At 34.8% G+C, this 18,962-nt stretch overlaps 1 protein-coding gene across 1 annotated transcript; it reads right to left on the reverse strand.

The window, feature by feature from the left end:
* Window positions 1-1,308: 1,308 nt before the first annotated feature.
* On the reverse strand, window positions 1,309-9,791 carry LOC143606275 (dihydrolipoyllysine-residue succinyltransferase component of 2-oxoglutarate dehydrogenase complex 1, mitochondrial-like). The gene is made up of 15 exons (XM_077082094.1): window positions 9,741-9,791; window positions 9,525-9,590; window positions 8,770-8,829; window positions 7,627-7,687; window positions 7,490-7,517; window positions 7,300-7,370; window positions 6,019-6,093; window positions 5,660-5,715; window positions 5,540-5,584; window positions 5,194-5,460; window positions 4,189-4,283; window positions 3,974-4,064; window positions 3,783-3,893; window positions 3,486-3,680; window positions 1,309-1,749 (listed from the first exon to the last, which is right to left on the reverse strand). The coding sequence occupies exons 2-15, from the start codon at window positions 9,576-9,578 to the stop codon at window positions 1,558-1,560; spliced, it is 1,401 nt and encodes a 466-aa protein (XP_076938209.1). The 5' UTR covers window positions 9,579-9,590; window positions 9,741-9,791; the 3' UTR covers window positions 1,309-1,557.
* Window positions 9,792-18,962: the final 9,171 nt, after the last annotated feature.

An 18,962-nucleotide genomic window follows, 5' to 3' on the forward strand; every position in this document is an offset into this window, starting at 1 on the left:
ATATCCTACTTACATAGTCACATTTTGTTTTTTTTTTCAACTTATTATGTATATAGATAAATAACTGAATGTCGGTGCCACTTGTTTTTTTGAAAATTAGCTTGACAATAAGGGTAACTATTTCTAACAACAAAACAAAATTATTGATTGCTTTGATGGCAAAACGTTATCAGATAAGAGTGTTTTGGTTTCATGCTACGCATGATCGAATCTCATTTGATGTTGGTTACATCTATATCAGTTTTAATATTGCTTTGTCTGTGTTTTTTTTTAATTTCGGTACCGTATCAAACGTAACTGACACCCACCATATTCAGGTCGATTCACTACTGCAACGCCTGGACCGACAACACTCGGATTTTATCTTACCGAATGAATGTTTTTTGTTTTACTTTTTGCTTGAATTCTGGTCCGACAATTCGAGTCGACATACCGTCGCAACGCCTTGGACCGATAACGCTCAAGTTTTCCAATGCCCGGGTTTGCCGATCGAATAAACGGAGTTTTAACCATTTTATTTATTTATATGTTATAAACGACGTTTTAACCATTTTAATTTTTTTATATGTTAATCTTGTTATACGTTGACAGGCTACTCGCGGCACCTCAGTGTTTTGTTTTTTAGTTATTATTATCAGTTAATTACCTGAATTCACATCGGTACGCGTCCACAATGCGTTGGTTATTATTTTTTTAGTTCGTTTTAGTTTTTCTTTGTTTTGTTTGTAATGCCATCACTTTCGATACTGACCAAATTCATGTCGGCTCGCGGCCTCAGCCCTTTTTTGCGGCGAGTTATGCTACTTAATTCATTTTTTTGTTTAATTTTGGTGCCGTATATTGAGATCGACCAAATTTGTGTCGGTGTACCGCCGCAACGCACCGCTTTTTATAAGCCCGGCGCATTGGTGTAGTACCAATAGCTTTTAAGATTTAATGGGCACCAATAGCTTTTACCGTAAGTGATGTTTCACTGTATATGTTAATTTGTAAAATCGTCTTCCATTTAATATTATCATTTACTGAACTTAAAACTTGAACACACATTTTGATGGTTATTGAGGTTTTTATATTTGTGTATATTTGTATACACTTCTTATAATAAATTGGTTTTACCTAATTTGATTTTCGAAAATAGGTGTGCCGTGTGCACCAATAGAATACTAGTTTGCGGTCCAGTTTTCAAAACATTGCTTCCCACCTACACCACAGCGCAAAAAAACCCATCACATGGCAAGTGCATCGTCAACACAACCAAAAACCACCCAAATTTAACGTTATCAAAATTATAATAACCAAAAATAACAGTTAATAAATTATCATCAATTATTTGTCCAACCACCACAAACCAAACCCATGGAGCAACAGCATATCCATGGTTCGACTGGTGTTAAGATCCAAACAGCTCCAAGTAACAAAATGCAATAAATAAATACATGGCGAGCCGTAACACAACAGCAAAAACTTTTAGAATAAGCGTGATTATTCTGGTAAAGAAAAGCCTTTATGAATACCAGAGTTTGACATAAATTAAGCAAAACCAGGTTCTGCAAATGTTTAGATGTCGAGCAGCAACCTCCTAGGATCCTCGACCACGTCCTTAATTCGGCGAAGGAAAAACACGGCCTCTCTTCCATCAATAAGCCGATGATCATAGGTTAGAGCGATGTACATCATGGGACGTGGTACTATGTTCCCTCCAACCACCATTGGCTTAGTTACAATTGAATGCATACCCAGAATTGCTGACTGTTATACATATACGTTAATGAGTAAAACAAAAACTAATTACAATACTTACCAACGTACTTATACATTTGTCCCCATTATATAACTTGTACTTTTCTGTACATCGGAGACTACGAGTTATGATATGATCACTAAAAAAAGTGGTTTTTAAAGTTGATAAATTTATATAAAACTGTTTTAAAAATGTTCTAATTATATACATTTTAATTAGTGTTTGAAATGTACAATTACACAATAACTATTATTATATATAAATTTAATTATGATGACGACCTGCTTGCCGTGCGCGCATATAATGTATATATGTGTGAACCCTCGGGTGGGCAAAAGTAAAATTGCACTAATTTTGACATTATTTTACTAATCTCATGAAAATAACGTTAAAAGTGGCGGAAGGTTAATCGGGCATCATGTGGTAGCGTTGATAGCCGAAAGACAAGGGCACATGCACCAATCAGCCGGTGTCCCGATGATTGAGTGCTATGTGCCTTATGTCCAAGGCTTGATGCAAAACTACTATCGAGCCGGGGTCTCACCGGAAGCAGCCTCTCTATCCCTATGGGATAGAGGTAAGGCTGTCTACATCTTACCCTCCTCAGACCCTACCATAGCATTGCTATTGGTGGGATATACTGAGTACGATGATGATGATGATGATGATGATGATGAAATTTAATTATGATGATTAAAACTAAAAAGAAAATATAATATGATATATATTAAAATTCCAATCAAACATATATAAGAATATTTATAGGTTTATATAAATAAAATAATTGACAAATAATAAACAAGCGAGCTCAGGCCAGAAAAACTACTCACGAGCCTAGCTCGAGCTTAGGCTCAGCTTGGCTCGTTTAACCCCGTACTTTTGTGTCACATTTGGGTCATTCTTTAACTAAAAAATCAGTTTTTAAAAGTGAATACGTTCAGTTTATGTATATACATATTACATTTTTATATAAATTTTTTCATAAAATACTATAATTGCTGGTTACAAAATGTCCAACACGAAACATTTTGGAAGAAAGCCATAATGCGCGATGCTCTCCAATGCGTTTTGATCCAAACAGCCGGTCCATCATGCATGATGCGGATGCATCACGTATGCAAGGGATTTCTTATTAAAAAAGTGCTAAAAAAGTATTTATAAATACTAATTTAACTTGTTAGCTAATAAGAGACTAAAATAATAAGAGACTAAAATAAATAAACTAAAAAAAAACTATAGTATCACCAATGTTTTATGTATAACCAAAATAAGTCGTTAATTCTAAGTGTACAAATAGTCTTGCATAAGGCATAGGTAATATATGCAGAAATTCACTTGTAACTCAGAAATGTGTGCATAAGACCACATCGCACGGATCACACATTATGCGATTAAGAGCGCATGATCCTCACATCATGAAATCACAATGCAATTGCTCCACCTGGTACGATCTCATCAGCGCATTGCATATTATGCGCTCTTGATACTCGCATTTTAAAACCATGGGACAAATGAAAATGTAGGATGTATTTGTGCAAAAGGAAAAAAGAACCCTCGCTTTTTAATCTAAATTGGTCTATCAGATATGATTAGAAAGAATTATATAAATCCAATAATCATCTAAAAAATTTTAAGAAAGTTCATTTATTTTGTACATTAAAAGTACAATTAGGGTGATTTATAATTGATCATTACTTAAATTTCCAAAAAAAAAAAATCAAATTTACTAACTAAAAGCACGTACCTGAGGAGGATTGATGATGGGAGTACTCAAAAGGCTTCCATACACACCGCCATTAGATATAGTAAACGAGCCTCCAGCCATCTCATCAATAGAAATGGTCCCGTTATTCGCCTTCTTAGCAAGAGTATTTATCTCCTTCTCTATTTCAGCAAAGTTCATTTTGTCAGCATTACGAATAACAGGAACAACGAGCCCCTACACAATAGAAAACATAACCTCAATTAATCTTATCAACATATTGTAAAAGTCCTATTAAATCAATTTGACATACATAATATTGCAATTTATTAAGCTCACCTTTGGAGTACCAACAGCTATACTGATATCAACATAATCTCTGTAAATAATATCATCTCCATCAATAACTGCATTTATTATTGGCTGATTTTGGAGTCCACTTACAGCAGCCTGAATTTTAATTAAACACCCTTAATTACATTGAAAACATCAGATATCAAAAAGCTTTAATAAAAAAAGGTGAAAAGTACCTTAACAAAACCAGACATCAGACCCAACTTGACTCCATGTTTCTCTAAAAAGGCGTCTTTATACTCAGAACGAAGTTTCATTAAATTAGTCCTAGAACAAATGATTTTATTAGCACATAATTAGTTGTACTGGGATCTCTTTGCTATACAGCAATTAATAGTTGCATTAAACTATACTATTAGTTTAGAAATCAGAATGGAGCCGGAGAACTTACATATCAACTTCATTAAACGTCGTCAACAAAGCAAATGTGTTCTGAGAATCTTTCAGACGTGTGGCAACTCGCTTTCTTAAACGTGTCATAGGCACCTGCATCAGTAACACAACAAACATAACTTCAAACCATATAGTTGAGACATGAGAAAACAATAAAAAAAATAAAAGTAGTGATGAAATAAAGTCCACAAAGAAAAGATTAAATTTGATAACAGATATTACACTCACAATAACCATATAGAAAATTGATATGGCCTGTAAATGGGCCGAACAAACAAAAACAAAGCATATGCGTGTTCATTCGTTTAACTTAAACCGAGCAAATGATAGAACAAGAACAACTAAGCCAATGTGTTTTCTTGTTCGTGTTCATGGCTTCGTTCATTAAAAAAATAAATGTGTTTGTGTCTGTTTATGTCCGTTCATTAATAGTGTAAACGAATGGTTCACAAATGTAAACGAACACAAATGATCATAAACTGAATGATCAAAACTGAACATAGATGAACAACATAAACGAGCATAATTGAGTGAACATCATTTAAAAAAACATGAACATCAATCCCCTGGAGCTAAACACTTATAAAAACTAAACTAAATTGTATTGGGTGATATTTCTTTTCCATATCAATCAATCAATCAATCATACCCAGTGAAGTCCCACCAACAGCAAAGCTATAGGCAGGGTTTGGGGAGGGTGGGATGTAGGCACACCGTACCTCTATCCAAAGGGATAAAGAGGTGGCTAAATGGTAATGGCCAAAAAAATTAAAAGAATATATATAACAAACGCAAACAAAAACCTAAAAAGTAAAAACGTAAATGAACGAACATAAACAAACTTTAATGAACGAACATAAATGAACAAATGTGACATGTGTTCATGTTAGTTCGTTTAACTAAACTAAATAAACAAACTTCCCACCAAATGGTTCAGTGCCTAATTAAATTTAAGAATTAGCATTAATGTAGCTAAAGCAGTATAATAAAATATGACACTCACACGTCTTTCTCGTTCTTTAGGAGGAAGCTGAGGTTCTGAAGCAGAAGTTTTAGGAGGAGGTGGAGAAGCTGGTTTAGGCTTCTCAATAACAGGGGCAGTTTCGACCTTTTGCTTTGGCTTCTCTGCCACGTCAGCAGCAGGAGGTGGCTGAGAAGCTGCCTCTGAAGTTGCGGGCTTAGATGGAGCAGCAGCTGCACCCTCTGCTGACTTTGAAATGATAGCAACTTTTGTTCCCGGTTCAACAGTGTCCCCCTCTTTCGCTACAAACTACAAAGATTTTATAACATTATTTACATGAACTAATTTAGCAACAGTTATACAATATCTTATAATTTTATATTTTTACCTCCTGGATTATACCCGCTTCAGGACTAGCAACATCAATGGTCACCTGCAGCACAAACAACTCGGTGTAAAAACTAAAAAGCAATTGTTACAACTTAGAAAATAACTGTATACAAAATACCTTGTCAGTTTCAACTTGTGCAATTGGTTCATCAATTTCTACCCTGTCACCAGGCTCTGCTCAAAAAGAGCAATTAAAAACAGAAAGATGGCACAATAATAACAAATAGAGAAAATTGCACAGATGGTCCCTGTGGTTTGATCAAAGTGCAAGTTTGGTCCCCAGAATCTAAAAATTGCAAACTTAGTCCAAACATTTGGGAGAGACAAAAAGTGCCACCCTATAACAAATGTAGGAACTAAGTTTGCAATTTAAAAAATCTGGAGACCAAACATGCAAATTGGTCAAACGACATGGACCACTTGTGAAATTTTCTCTACTAAATATTTTAAACGTTCTAACAGAAAAGAGGAACATACTTTTTAGGAAAGTTGCCAGTGTACCATCACTTATTGATTCGCCCATAAAAGGAACCATAGCATCAACCAAATCACCTTGAAAAAAAAGTAAGACATGCAAATTTAAATAATTAAAATTTACAATCAACATGAAATAGAGAGGAATGAAGTCGTACTTAGGCTTGTAAACAAATCAGTGTTCAGTAAACTGTGAGCGAAGCTTGTTTATGTTCGTTTATTTAATAAACAAGGGAACATGTACAAAACTATTTGTTCATTTAGTTAAACAAACATGAAGTCATGAACACATGTCGTGTTCGTTCATTTTAGTTCATATATGTACGTTCATTTATGTCCTTAGGTTTATGTTTATTTATGTTCGTTCGTTTAAACTCTTAATATGTACCTAGGCCCACTAGAACTTAATTTAGTTTGAAGAACTTTTTAGGCCCAACACATTGTTAATTACATTTACTTTTAATTGCTTTTAGCTCAATTATGTTCGTTCATGTATTAGCCCTGCTTGCGGTGCGCACATATGATGTATATATGTGTGAACCCTCGGGTGGGCAAAAGTGAAATTGCACTAATTTTGACGTTATTTTACTAATCTCGTGAAAATAACGTTAAAAGTGACGGACGGTTAATCAGGCATCATGTAGTGGCGTTGATAGCTGAAAGATAAGGGTACATGCACCGATCAGCCGGTGTCCCGATGATTGAGTGCTATGTGCCTTATGTCCAAGGCTTGATGCAAAACTACTATCGAGCCGGGGGTCTCACCGGAAGCAGCCTCTCTATCCCTACGGGGTAGAGGTAAGGCTGCCTACATCTTACCCTCCTCAGACCCTACCATAGCTTTGCTATTGGTGGGATATACTGAGTACGATGATGATGATGATGATGTTCGTTCATGTATGTTCAGTTTTGTTCATTCGTTTACGTTCATGAACCGTTTGTTTATAATGCTAACAAACAAACATGAACACTTTTTCTTAAACAAACACGAACCAGAAAACCCTGAACATTAAATTTATCGTGTTTGATAAGTTTTTAATTAAGTTAAACGAACGATCACGAACAGAGCATGTTCATGTTCGTTTGGTTCGTTTACAAGCCTAAGTGAAAGATACTGGAATAAAGATATGATGCAACACTTCCAGGCCATAGGTTAACATGTGATGGTGCTAACATTTCAGAGACACATGATTGCATATATGCGTGCTCATTTATTACTTTCTGCATACATATTAACGTATGACCAAACGAAATGTAAGCAAAAGAAGTATATGAATAACATACCACTGTCAGAGGAGAACATTCGGTTTTGCAGTTGAATGCTAACACCTGGCTGAAGGCTAGTCATAACTTCCCTGCAAAGAAAAAAGAACTAGTTAGAAATATCACACTAGCACGCATCCGCAGTAATTTATCATCAACATATCATTAATACTCTTAAAACAGATATTAAACAGATGAAATATGCATTAACCTTAATGGCCTCAGATTAACTGCAGAACCTGTCACAGTAATAATAAAACAAAAGAATCAAAGCCTTATATAAGTAAACAAATACACTAACAATCAGCTTTCCTGGAAGTACAAATAAAATTTTGGGCAGATACTTACCAGGTTGGATAGCATGACATATACTTCGAGCATAGCCAATGATTCGTGTATGGAGTAATATCTATAAACATGTTAAAATAGTTAGCACTAAAAAATGGCATGTACATCATAACAAGCATGGTGTATATAGTGTAACTTGAAGACAATGCACTTAAATTGTAAATTAACAGAATGAAAGTTTTAAACTTCTAGAAAAGGTTAATTAAAGCTCAAGGGAAAAAAACTTAGCCCATTCAGCCCCAATGCAGGAAGTTTGCTGGACATTTTATACATACTTGTAACCATATAATATAAGAAATGAGATCTTGAAACAACTTTTATCATGTGTGTTCTCATCATAGTTATCAAAGGCGCACACAAGGTAAATAGGCCTCACCTGGGGCCTAGGCACAAAAAAAGTGAAGCCCTAAGGGAAAAAAAGCTCACTTAAAAAAATTAAAATATATTATGTATTAGAAAAATAATACAATGCTTCATATAATATAAACAAAAGCTATTATATAACACTTAATATCATCTAATTAGTATTAAAAGTTCTAAAAGAGTCAAGATTCAAATATAATTCCAAAACATGAAAACCAAAATTTCAAAAAAGTAATAAATAAAGGCTCAAATGATCATTGTTCTTGACCCGTCATCAATACCAATAGAGGTGTCGTCAACGTCGAAAAGCGAGGACCTAGGAACTAGAAGCGCATATATTAGGTCTCGCCTGTAAAATGGGCCTAGGCACAAGAAGCAAGGGCTTTTAATAAATATGGTTCTCATTCCAAGAGCATAAAAAGAACAATTTTGGCAACATTAATACATAGTATAAAAGCAATGGAGTTTACTCAGATAACATAACAAACAAGTAGATCACAAACCTAGAAATTACCATTAACATATTCATCAACATAAACAGCACATTCAAAAATACTCTAGTTTAGTGAACTAACAACATAAACTACCAGGTCATAAATCATTAAATTATGATAATGCATTCCGAAACATAAACAAAACAGTCCAAAAACAGTATTGGAGTTTACCAACTTTAACAAACTTAAACCAACTTGCATCAAAATATACTCCCAAGACATCAATTATATGTTCCAAAACATAATAAAGTAAGCATCAAACTTTGGGAATTAAGATAACCACTACCTCTCCTTCTGCAGCTGTAGACGCTACAGGACGAGCTCTTCGCCATGATTTCCCTATAATCTGTCCAAATCAAAGGAAAATATATCAACTGTATGTCCATTTCTTAGGCTGTGTGTTGTGGTTTAACTAGCTATTGCTAGTTAAAGTGTCACGTCATTACCACGTAGGTAGAGTAGACATTTTAACTAGCCCACCCCTTAACTAGCGTGTGTGAATTACCTAGCTAGTTATGATGGTAGAGAAAATAAAGAAACAAAAGAAAAAAGTCTGATTGGTTGTTAGAGGGTGGACCCCACCAAAATGGAGTAAAGGTTGTCATTATGCAATGGTGGATCAAGAAGAAAAATTTAGGGGTAGTGTGGGCAAAAAAATAAATTATCAAGGGTAGCCGATACATAAAACAAGGAAGAAAAAATAATTGCACTAAAAAGGTATTTCGCCAAGATATATGAGGGGTAGCCTGATGGTGCTCCCACCGATAACGCCTACCAATGTTTAAGCTAGGGTTGTGTAAGATACCGAAAATACTGATCCGAAACCAAAGAAACTGAACCGAAACAAAAACCGACGGTTTGAGTTTTATGTTAGAACCAAAATGAAAACATAAACCGAAACTGAGTGGTTTCAAAAATCCAAAAACAGAAGTTTGGGTTTTGGTTTGGTTATAGCCCAAATATAATAAAATTTGAGGTCAAAATGAACATGATAAACTTATTGATTTCTAAATAAAATATTAAACAAAAACACAAAATTACCAAAGCAGAAGAAGAGCTTCCGCTGACGATTTTTCGCCGGAAAACACCGAACATCGCTAGCTTCAACTGTACACACTGTGAATTAAAACAAAACAAAAGTATAAGTGCAAATAAATGGATACACATACACCGGAACCAGATGCGTCAATATGAATTGAATTGAACGAACGTAAAAATTGAAAAGCGGATCTTAGGGATTGAATTAATTATGATAACCTGATTTGATTTGATTGAACAACAGTCCGGATGGATCTTGTTTGAATGAGGAATGGAATGGAATGGAAGGTTGACGCAACAAATCAAATGAAATGAGTAGGTTAATCGTACGGAAGCCTATGTTCGATTACTGTTTCTTCGAGGTCCTAACTTGTAACTAAGTCATTCCACTTTTTTATTCAAATCATCGCTAGATATAATAATAATAATAATAATAATAATAATAATAATAAAAGATAACAAAATACAAAATGTACCATTTCTTTTTAAATGGGAAAATTCTTATATAGCCTTTTAATTGCAGCGCATCGTCGGCGACGTATTAGGTAGCCCGTCGACGAGTTAGCTAACACATAGTTAAATATGTGTTAGGCATACAAACACATGATCAAAGATGTGTTAGCTTCTTCTATGTTTGGTTAATATTATAATATAATAACTAATTTTACTTATATTTTGTTTTTTTTATAAATTTTAATATATAAAGTTTTATATAATTTTGAATTTCCCATTGAGATGTATTTTTTTTTATCTACGGACCGACGTAAAACTTTCACAAAACTGAGCCGTGTTAAATTAATATCAAAACGTTCAATAAAATTTGACCCGACATTATTTAAAAAAATTATGTCAACATGTAAATTAAAAAACATGTCTCGACAATATATTCGAAATTATATGAAACTTTATTTATTAAAAGTTATAAAAGAAAACAAAATATAAGTATAATTAGTTATGATATTATAATATTAAAAAGTAAAGAAGAGGCTAACATATCTTTGACTATGTGTTTAGATACCTAACACATCGTCGACGATGCGTTAAAAGAGAGACAAATCTGAAAATACGATTTTGAAGGGTTTCAAAACTCTAAAAAGTTTGTTTGTTTTAAAGACTCGTAGACTTGTTTACGTTTCTTAATTACTAGCATTTTTACAATTGTAAGAGATGTGATAGGTTTTAGTCCATATTGTTGTATTTCCACACTACTAAAATAATTTATAAAACAGCTATTCAAATACCTACAAATCTACAATGATATTAGAGAGTGGAATTTTTTTTGAAACCCTAGCTTGTTTTAATTTCAACAAACATAGAAAAATATGATTTTACCAGTTACGGTTATACACATGCATGTGAGATGGCATGAAGTTGTTAGGCGAGTATTGTAGATGTGTGATCATATGAAACAAGTTTAGACCCGTGCTATTGATTGTGTTGGTTGTAATTTTCGGTGGTTATAATTTTTGATGAGTTGTATTTTGTTTTTCATGTTAAATAAAATTATGGCTCTTAAATGTTGTCCATCTTTTCTAACAAATTTACTACCACCCACAGTATTATGAGCCATTGTCCAATGTAGACAACAAATTGGTTTAAGTTGTATATGAACAATAATAAAGAAAAGTTTAAACACGAAACAATAATCTAAATCATGACCTAAATCGGATTTAGAATCATTATGAAAGAGTTACGAGCTACAGAAAGCACATGACCAACTTCCGTTTTACCAACACCACAGTTTATTTATGTGCATTTATCTAAAGGGCTGTTATCTATCACATGCATTAATTCTTCTTCTTCTTCTTCTTCTTCACATCATTGAAAACGTGTTGAACCAAACCGAAGTGTAATTTTAACTATAGTGTGTCATCTTTCTTTTGATACTCGATATGGCTTTTATGTACTATTAATTCCCCATTTTAGGCAACTAATAACAGTTTTTTTTTATTTAATGAACTAATAAACGTCTTTTGGCCTAGAAACGAGGAAGATAAAATAACATTGGGTTAAAGAAGGGTTTCAAAAGTAACTATATTTTTTTCTTTTACCCAAGTGGGTCTTTTTTAGACGGAATGTCAACTATTTTTGGCATGATTCACCTATGAACACCATTAATAAGGAAACAAAGCAACTATATTTTTTCTTTTACCCGAGAGTGAGTCTTTTTTAGACGGGATGTCAACTATTCTTGGCATGATTCACCTATGAACACCATTAATAAGGAAATAAAGCAACTATATTTTTTCTATTACCCGAGTGGGTCTTTTTAGACGGGATGTCAACTATTCTTGGCATGATTCACCAATGAACACCATTAATAAAGAAACCCACAAATCTAAGAAAGCCCTCTGAACCATGTTTCGTACCTTGAATCATAAGATTCCAAGCATTAACCATCACCTTCATGCCATCAAACCAGAAGACCTACTGCTCAAAATTAACTATAGTGAACCTGTTATCAATTTTAAGTGCTATACATATTAAAAATTTTTAAATAAAAATTATTAAGCATGCCTATTTTTTGTTCTACAACAATATTAATGTCTACGAGATAATAAAATTTCGTTTAGCTTTTAACAAATTTTCATATAAATAATTACTAGTTTTTATACTTATAGTGACTATTACTATCATAATTATAAGGAAAATTGGTTATAAATAATCCAAACTATTGCCTATTGGTAAATATCTCTCCCAACTTTACACTTGCCTGCTGGCAGTACCAACTACATATGCATTTGTTTTAAACCGGCCGCGACTAACGGATGTTAACTCCGTTAGTCTTTTGCTGACGTGGCCATCCGAGCTGTCAATAATTAAATTAGGTGGACGTCTACGTGGCCTGCTGACTGTGTATAACAGATATGTGTAACATTACGTGGCCGGCTCACTTTATATAACGATTTTTGAACCCTAAAACACTAATTTTGTTCAATTGAAGAACCCTAAAATACGAAATCAATCAATTGAACAACAATCGATAGATGGAAATGAGCTCATCCACCGTGTCTTCATCTCGTGTCAAGAAAAACCCTAAAAGGTTTAAGCTTATTTCGATGGAAACGTTTACTGCAATCATGATATCCTTGCCATTCCAAGGATTGCTGGGCGTAGAAGTATTCGAATTGGGGATGAGTTGCCCTTTATGGCCGGTACGTACACTTATCTAAGTTTCATGTTTTTATTTACAAATCTAATTAGGTTAATTGATTTTATAAGTAGAATGAAGATTGTAAGTTCTTCATGTGGAAAAAAGAAATTGATGAATTCTTGAAGCAACGTGGAGTATGCAACTGCAATGCAAGAAAAGATCAAGAATTTGAAGATATAAAAATAGAGAATTTGAAGTTGCATGATATTATCTTGCAAGAAGAGAACAAAAACCTGAAACAACAGTTGTCAATGAAGTCCAATTAGAAGAATAAATGTGTTTTAGGTTTAGTGGTCTTTCTCATAGCAACGTGAATTATGTTAATGGCAATCAATTGAATCTGTGTTGGTAATGTTATGTATGGAACCTTGTTATGTAATGTTAGTTGTTAATTAAGTAATGGAATGTTTGTTTGTTAATCTTTGTTTTGGAATTTTGATGTTAGTGTTTGATACATTGTCTTTGATTGTTGCACATGTTGCCCCTTATGACAATTTGACCCCGATTGACCATTATGCCCATATTGACCATTTTACCCCTAAAGACCATCTGTGATCTCTAAACAAGTTGCTGCACATGTTGCCCATACTGACAATTTTACCCCTAATGACCATTATGCCCATATTGACCATTTTGACCAACCATATGTTATAAATGAGCATTTGATACATGCTGCAACATATTGACCATTTTTAACAGGCTGATGCAACTTGAGTTGAATGTTGGGGAACTTGAGTTGACTGCAACATATTGACCAACCATATTGATACATGCTGACTTATCAAATTGATACATTTTTGACCATTTTTGTTGCACAACAGTCAACTCAACCATTTGATACATGCTGCAACATATTGACCAATATTGATACATGCTGACTTATCATATTGATACATTTTGACCATTTTTGTTGCACAACAGTCAACTCAACCATTTGATACATGCAGCAACATATTGACCAACCATATTGACCATTTTTAACTAGCGCAGTTGCACATCTTAACAGGCTGTGACCTCTAAACATGCTGCTGCACATGTTGTGACCAATCACAACTGATACATTTTGACCTCTAAACATGCTGCTGCACATGTTGTGACCAAACACAATTGATACATTTTGACCTCTAAACAAGTTGCTGCACATGTTACCTCTCTAATAACCATTTAGCCCCTAATGACAATTTTACCCCTAATGACATTTTGGCCCTAATCATAGGCTGCTGCACATGTTGTGACCAATCACAACTGATACATTTTGACCTATAAACAAGCTGCTGCACATGTTACCTCCCTAATGACCATTTTGCCCCTAATGACAATTTTGCCCTTAATGACATTTTGGCCCTAATCATAGGCTGCTGCACATGTTGTGACCAATCACAACTGATACATTTTAACTTTAATCCCCTTAATGACCATTTTTACCCCTAATGACCATTGTACCCCTAATGACCATTATGCCCATACTGACCATTTTACCCTTATTCACATGTTGCCCATAATGATCATTTTACACCTAATGACCATTATGCCCATACTGACCATTTTACCCCTATTCACATTTTGCCCCTAATGAAAATTTTACCCCTAATAACCATTATGCCCATATTGACCATTTTACCTCCCTAAACAGGCTACTGTCTAAACAACTAACAAACAATCATGAATAGGAGACTGCAAAATACATGAATAAGAGACTGCAAAATACACATACACAATTTCAAAAGTTTCAAACATCAAACACACAAACAAGTTTACCATCATACATATTGTTTCAAAAGCTAAGTTTAGCATCATTCAAAGGTTCAAAAAACATAAGTTTCAAACATCAAACAGTGAAAAAAACACTCAAAGGATCAAGCATCATTCCCTTTGGCCTTCCCCTTTGTGCTTCCCCTTGACCTTTGTGAAGCTTGAGTTGACTGGGAAGCTTGAGTTGACTTCTGTGAAGCTTGAGTTGACTTTTGCTTTGCTTGATGGAACCTTCCTTTTGGCAATTCCCTTGCTCTCTTAGAACCTGATAACTTTTTGGAAGCTTGAGTTGACTGGGAAACTTGAGTTGACTATTGGGAAACTTGAGTTGACTTTTCAGAATCTTTGTTTGACCTCCCCTTTGGCCTTCCCCTTGATCTTTTAACACCACCACCATCATCAATGGCTTTGCTCTTGGCCTTATCAGGGCATGTTCTTATGTTGTGCAATGTTGACTTCCAACAACTACACTTCATCTGAACTCCATGTTTTGTCAACTTTCCTGGCCTCTTTGGATCTTCATGTGAATCTCTTTTTCTGTTTTTCTTTGGTCGTCCAGGCATAGCTTTGACTGGAGGTGGGTCAATGGGGTACAATTGGCCAATACTTTTCACTAGGCAAAGGTGGAATTGTGAATTGGTAAGACTTCAAGTATTTTTCCTTAAGAAAACTTTCATGAGCAAACTCCTCAGAATTCCTTTTCATAAAGCCAGACACTGCACATACATGCTTACATGGTATACCAGATAATTCCCACCTTTTGCAAGTACAAGTTTTGTTACCTATATCCACTGAAACATCATCCCAATCACTAACTTGAAACACAGTTGGGGATGATGGTTATACTTTACATTTACAGGCCCAACTTTTCTCTTTGTCAAGTTTCTTTTGCACCCTTGGACACACAAAAACATCTTTTTGTAACATTTCAGTGTACCTTGTAGTTAGCCTAGTCATTACTGACACTCTTATATCCTCTAACATGTGAATGATATGTTTGGATCTTGCCTGAACTATGGTTCCATTGAAGGTTTCAGCCATGTTGTTGACTATTACATCACACTTTGTATTAGTGTCAAGAAAACACCTTGAAAAACATTTAGGGTTCTGTTTGACATAAGCTTCAACTGCATCTGGTGACAACTCTAACATATCCTTCATAGCAACATTGTAATCAGCTTCATTATAAACCCTGCAAGCCCTCCAGTAAACCTCCTTATAATCTTCACCCTTATACTCTTTTTTTCCAATTTGCATAAATATGTCTTGCACAATTTCTGTGCTCAGCATTCTTCCACACCAAATTTACAGCATTAATCAGTCCCTGTCACATTAAAATTGTTAGAAAATATATGTAATTGAGACACAGTTAAGAGAATATATACTTACCTTCTGTTGGTCTGATATAAGTGTCCAACCTCTTCCACCATCTGTGACCTCTAAAAATTTACTCAGTTGATTCATAAACCACTCCCAACTGTCATTATTTTCACCTTCAACAACAGCCCATGCTACAGGATACATTTGGTTGTTTGCATCCCTACCTACAGCAGCCAGTAAAATACCTCCTAGAAAGGTTTTAAGGAAACACCCATCTAGACATAACACCTTCCTACAACCTGCTAGGAATCCCTTCTCCAAACCATCAAAACACACAAACAACCTGAAAATAAAGTCTAATGATCAAGATGAACTTAATAAACTCTAATGAAAATGAGATTGTACCTGAAAAAAGTCTCCAATGATGAAGATGCATCTGAATCCTCCCTAAGGAACCCTGGTGGGGTAGTTAGGAGTTCAAATCTTGAACTTGGGTTTGCATTCTTTAAAGCTGCTATATATGATCCAAGTTTACTATAATGGTTCCTCATTGACCCATGAAGCTTCTTATAAGCACTCCTTTAAGCATTATAAGCCATCAATTTATTAATGATCACCTTATACTTTTCTCTAACAGTTGTTTGAATGTCTACAGCAGGCCAATTAGGTTTTGCCTTGAACATTGGCATAAACTCATTAGCAATGAAGGTATATGTCAATTGCCTATTCCTTATCATGTTCCTTTGGCAGTTGTGCTTGCCTTTTACTCCTTTAGCAATATAGCAACTTTTGCCCTTATGAAATGAATAATACAAATTAAAAGGACATCCTGCCACACACTTGATACGTAATCTCCCACCTCTATTCTTGTTACTGTCACTGATGACTAAATTTCTACCATTTGTCACAGCATATTTCCTAACAGCATCTTTAAAAGCATCCCTAGTAGGGAATCTTATACCAACAACCCACTTGAAATTTTCCCACTCAGTTTGCTGACCTACAACTGGAACATCTTGTTTGTACTTGTTCCCTCTGATGTTATCATCTTCACTCTCTCCAGGTAAGTTAACATCACCATCTGAATCCTCATAGCTGCTGTAAGTTTCTACATATGAGGGCCCTGCATCACCAGATTCTTTCAAACCTACATCAACCAATTTGCCAGTTTCTTTCAAGTATTCCTCGAGCACCTTATTTTGGGTTGTAACAACCTCTTCACGTACTTGTTTTCTTGCAACAATTGAATCTCTCAGCTCTTCATCATCAGATTCATCATCATCCAAATTAACATTGTAAGACTCATCATCAGAATCATCACAGTCTTCATCTAACTCATCTGAACTACTATCAACTGGTGGTGAAGTGTTTGTAACTGGTGGTAGTTTAATTGGTGGTGAAGTACTGATAATTTGTGGTAGTTGACTAGGTGGTGAAGCTGGAAATACTTGTTTTCTTGCTGTAAGCTTGCTGTACCTCACAGGACTCAATGTTGGATGAGAAATGGTTGGCTGGGATTGTGGTTTACTATGCATTATTGGATGAGTTAAGGGGCTAGTGGGCTGCATAATGGGCTGGGCTTCAGTGTTAGTGGGCTGGGATTGAGTGTTAGTGGGCTGGGATTCAAGGCTACTGGGTTGTGGTTTGGGTTTCCTTAGTTTTTTGGTTTGAACGTATATAACTAACCTTTCATCAGCTCCAAGCAGAGATGCCATCTCGTTTACTACTCCATCACTATTTAAATGTTTTACCCGACCATCACCAGGTATTAAGCAATATAAGAACAAATCCTCCTTCTTTTCATATGAACCATAATCCATTGCATAACCTAGTATCTCAAAATATGAAAGCTTATCAACATCTAACCCTAATGATGTTGTTTTCCCCCAACATACCTTAATCTAGGAGGATTGACATCAAATTTCCCACCAGTCTTGAAGTCGATATTGATTTTATCACCCATTTTTTCAATCGTCTGGCCCTAATGATGTTCAATCGTCGAGCAATTAGGGTTCGTTCTTCGTCTACAGAGTATTACCGTTGTTGAGATAGAATTAGGGATTGTATTGAGTTAGGGATTTATATTGAGTTAGGGACTTGTATTTTTATACAGATTGTATAAAGTGAGCCGGCCACGTAATGTTACACATATCTGTTATACACAGTCAGCAGGCCACGTAGACGTCCACCTAATTTAATTATTGACAGCTCGGATGGCCACGTCAGCAAAAGACTAACGGAGTTAACATCCGTTAGTCGCGGCCGGTTTAAAACAAATGCATATGTAGTTGGTAACTGCCAGCAGGCAAGTGTAAAGTTGGGAGAGATATTTACCAATAGGCCATAGTTTGGATTATTTATAACCAATTTTCCTCATTATAACAATATGTTACAAGAACAGTTTTGAATTGTGTGTCCGCTTTGATTAACCAACAATTTTAGTTTACTAAGATATTTACTTATTGACCTGGAAAATAAACAAAAAAATTTCTTCTGTCTGTTGGTTCAACCCCTTGATTGAGATTTTGGGTTAAGTCTGGTATGTGGCCGAAAGTTCCTTTTTATTCTTTTTTGAAGTTTTAATTTGTCAATTTCAGTTTCTCTAAGTTTAATAATTAAATTATGCTCTCAAATTTAACAAGTTGGTTAAATTTAAGACTAATAATAATAATAATAATAATAATAATAATAATAATAATAATAATAATAATAATAATAATAATAATAATAATTTGTTTTGATAAAAGGGGCATTCCGAGAATATTTTTATCCGCGTTTTGATATAAGTGTTGTTTAAGTCCTTTTCGTTTCTTTACGTACGTCGGTTACCGTAGTGAGCGAACCGAAATGATCTAGTTATGGTGTTCTTGAAATGCAAAACTAGACATGTTTAACACACACTGTTTACTATAGCGAATGGCGGTAACGTAACAAACTGAATCGATACCGCCGGGGTTCCCATCGGGCCCTGCACAACATGCGGGTTTAAAGCAACCAGTCTTATTTAGACTTGTTAAAGTTGTTAACTTTGTTAAAAATTTGAAAATAAGGTTTTAGACATTTCAAGTCAGACACATTGATCATTTGGGATCTGAGGTTTCCACAATCAAATTAACACAACAGAGGGGCACACCAATAATATGAAACAAATACTACCTGAATTGCATTCAATCAACTAATTGTCAATATACAATTTACTCCCTCTTAGGGGGTCA

This window comes from Bidens hawaiensis, unplaced genomic scaffold (genome assembly GCF_021521415.1).
Source record: "Bidens hawaiensis isolate Kalapana, Puna unplaced genomic scaffold, B.hawaiensis_p1.1 tig00073991_1, whole genome shotgun sequence".
NCBI classification, from domain to species: domain Eukaryota; kingdom Viridiplantae; phylum Streptophyta; class Magnoliopsida; order Asterales; family Asteraceae; genus Bidens; species Bidens hawaiensis.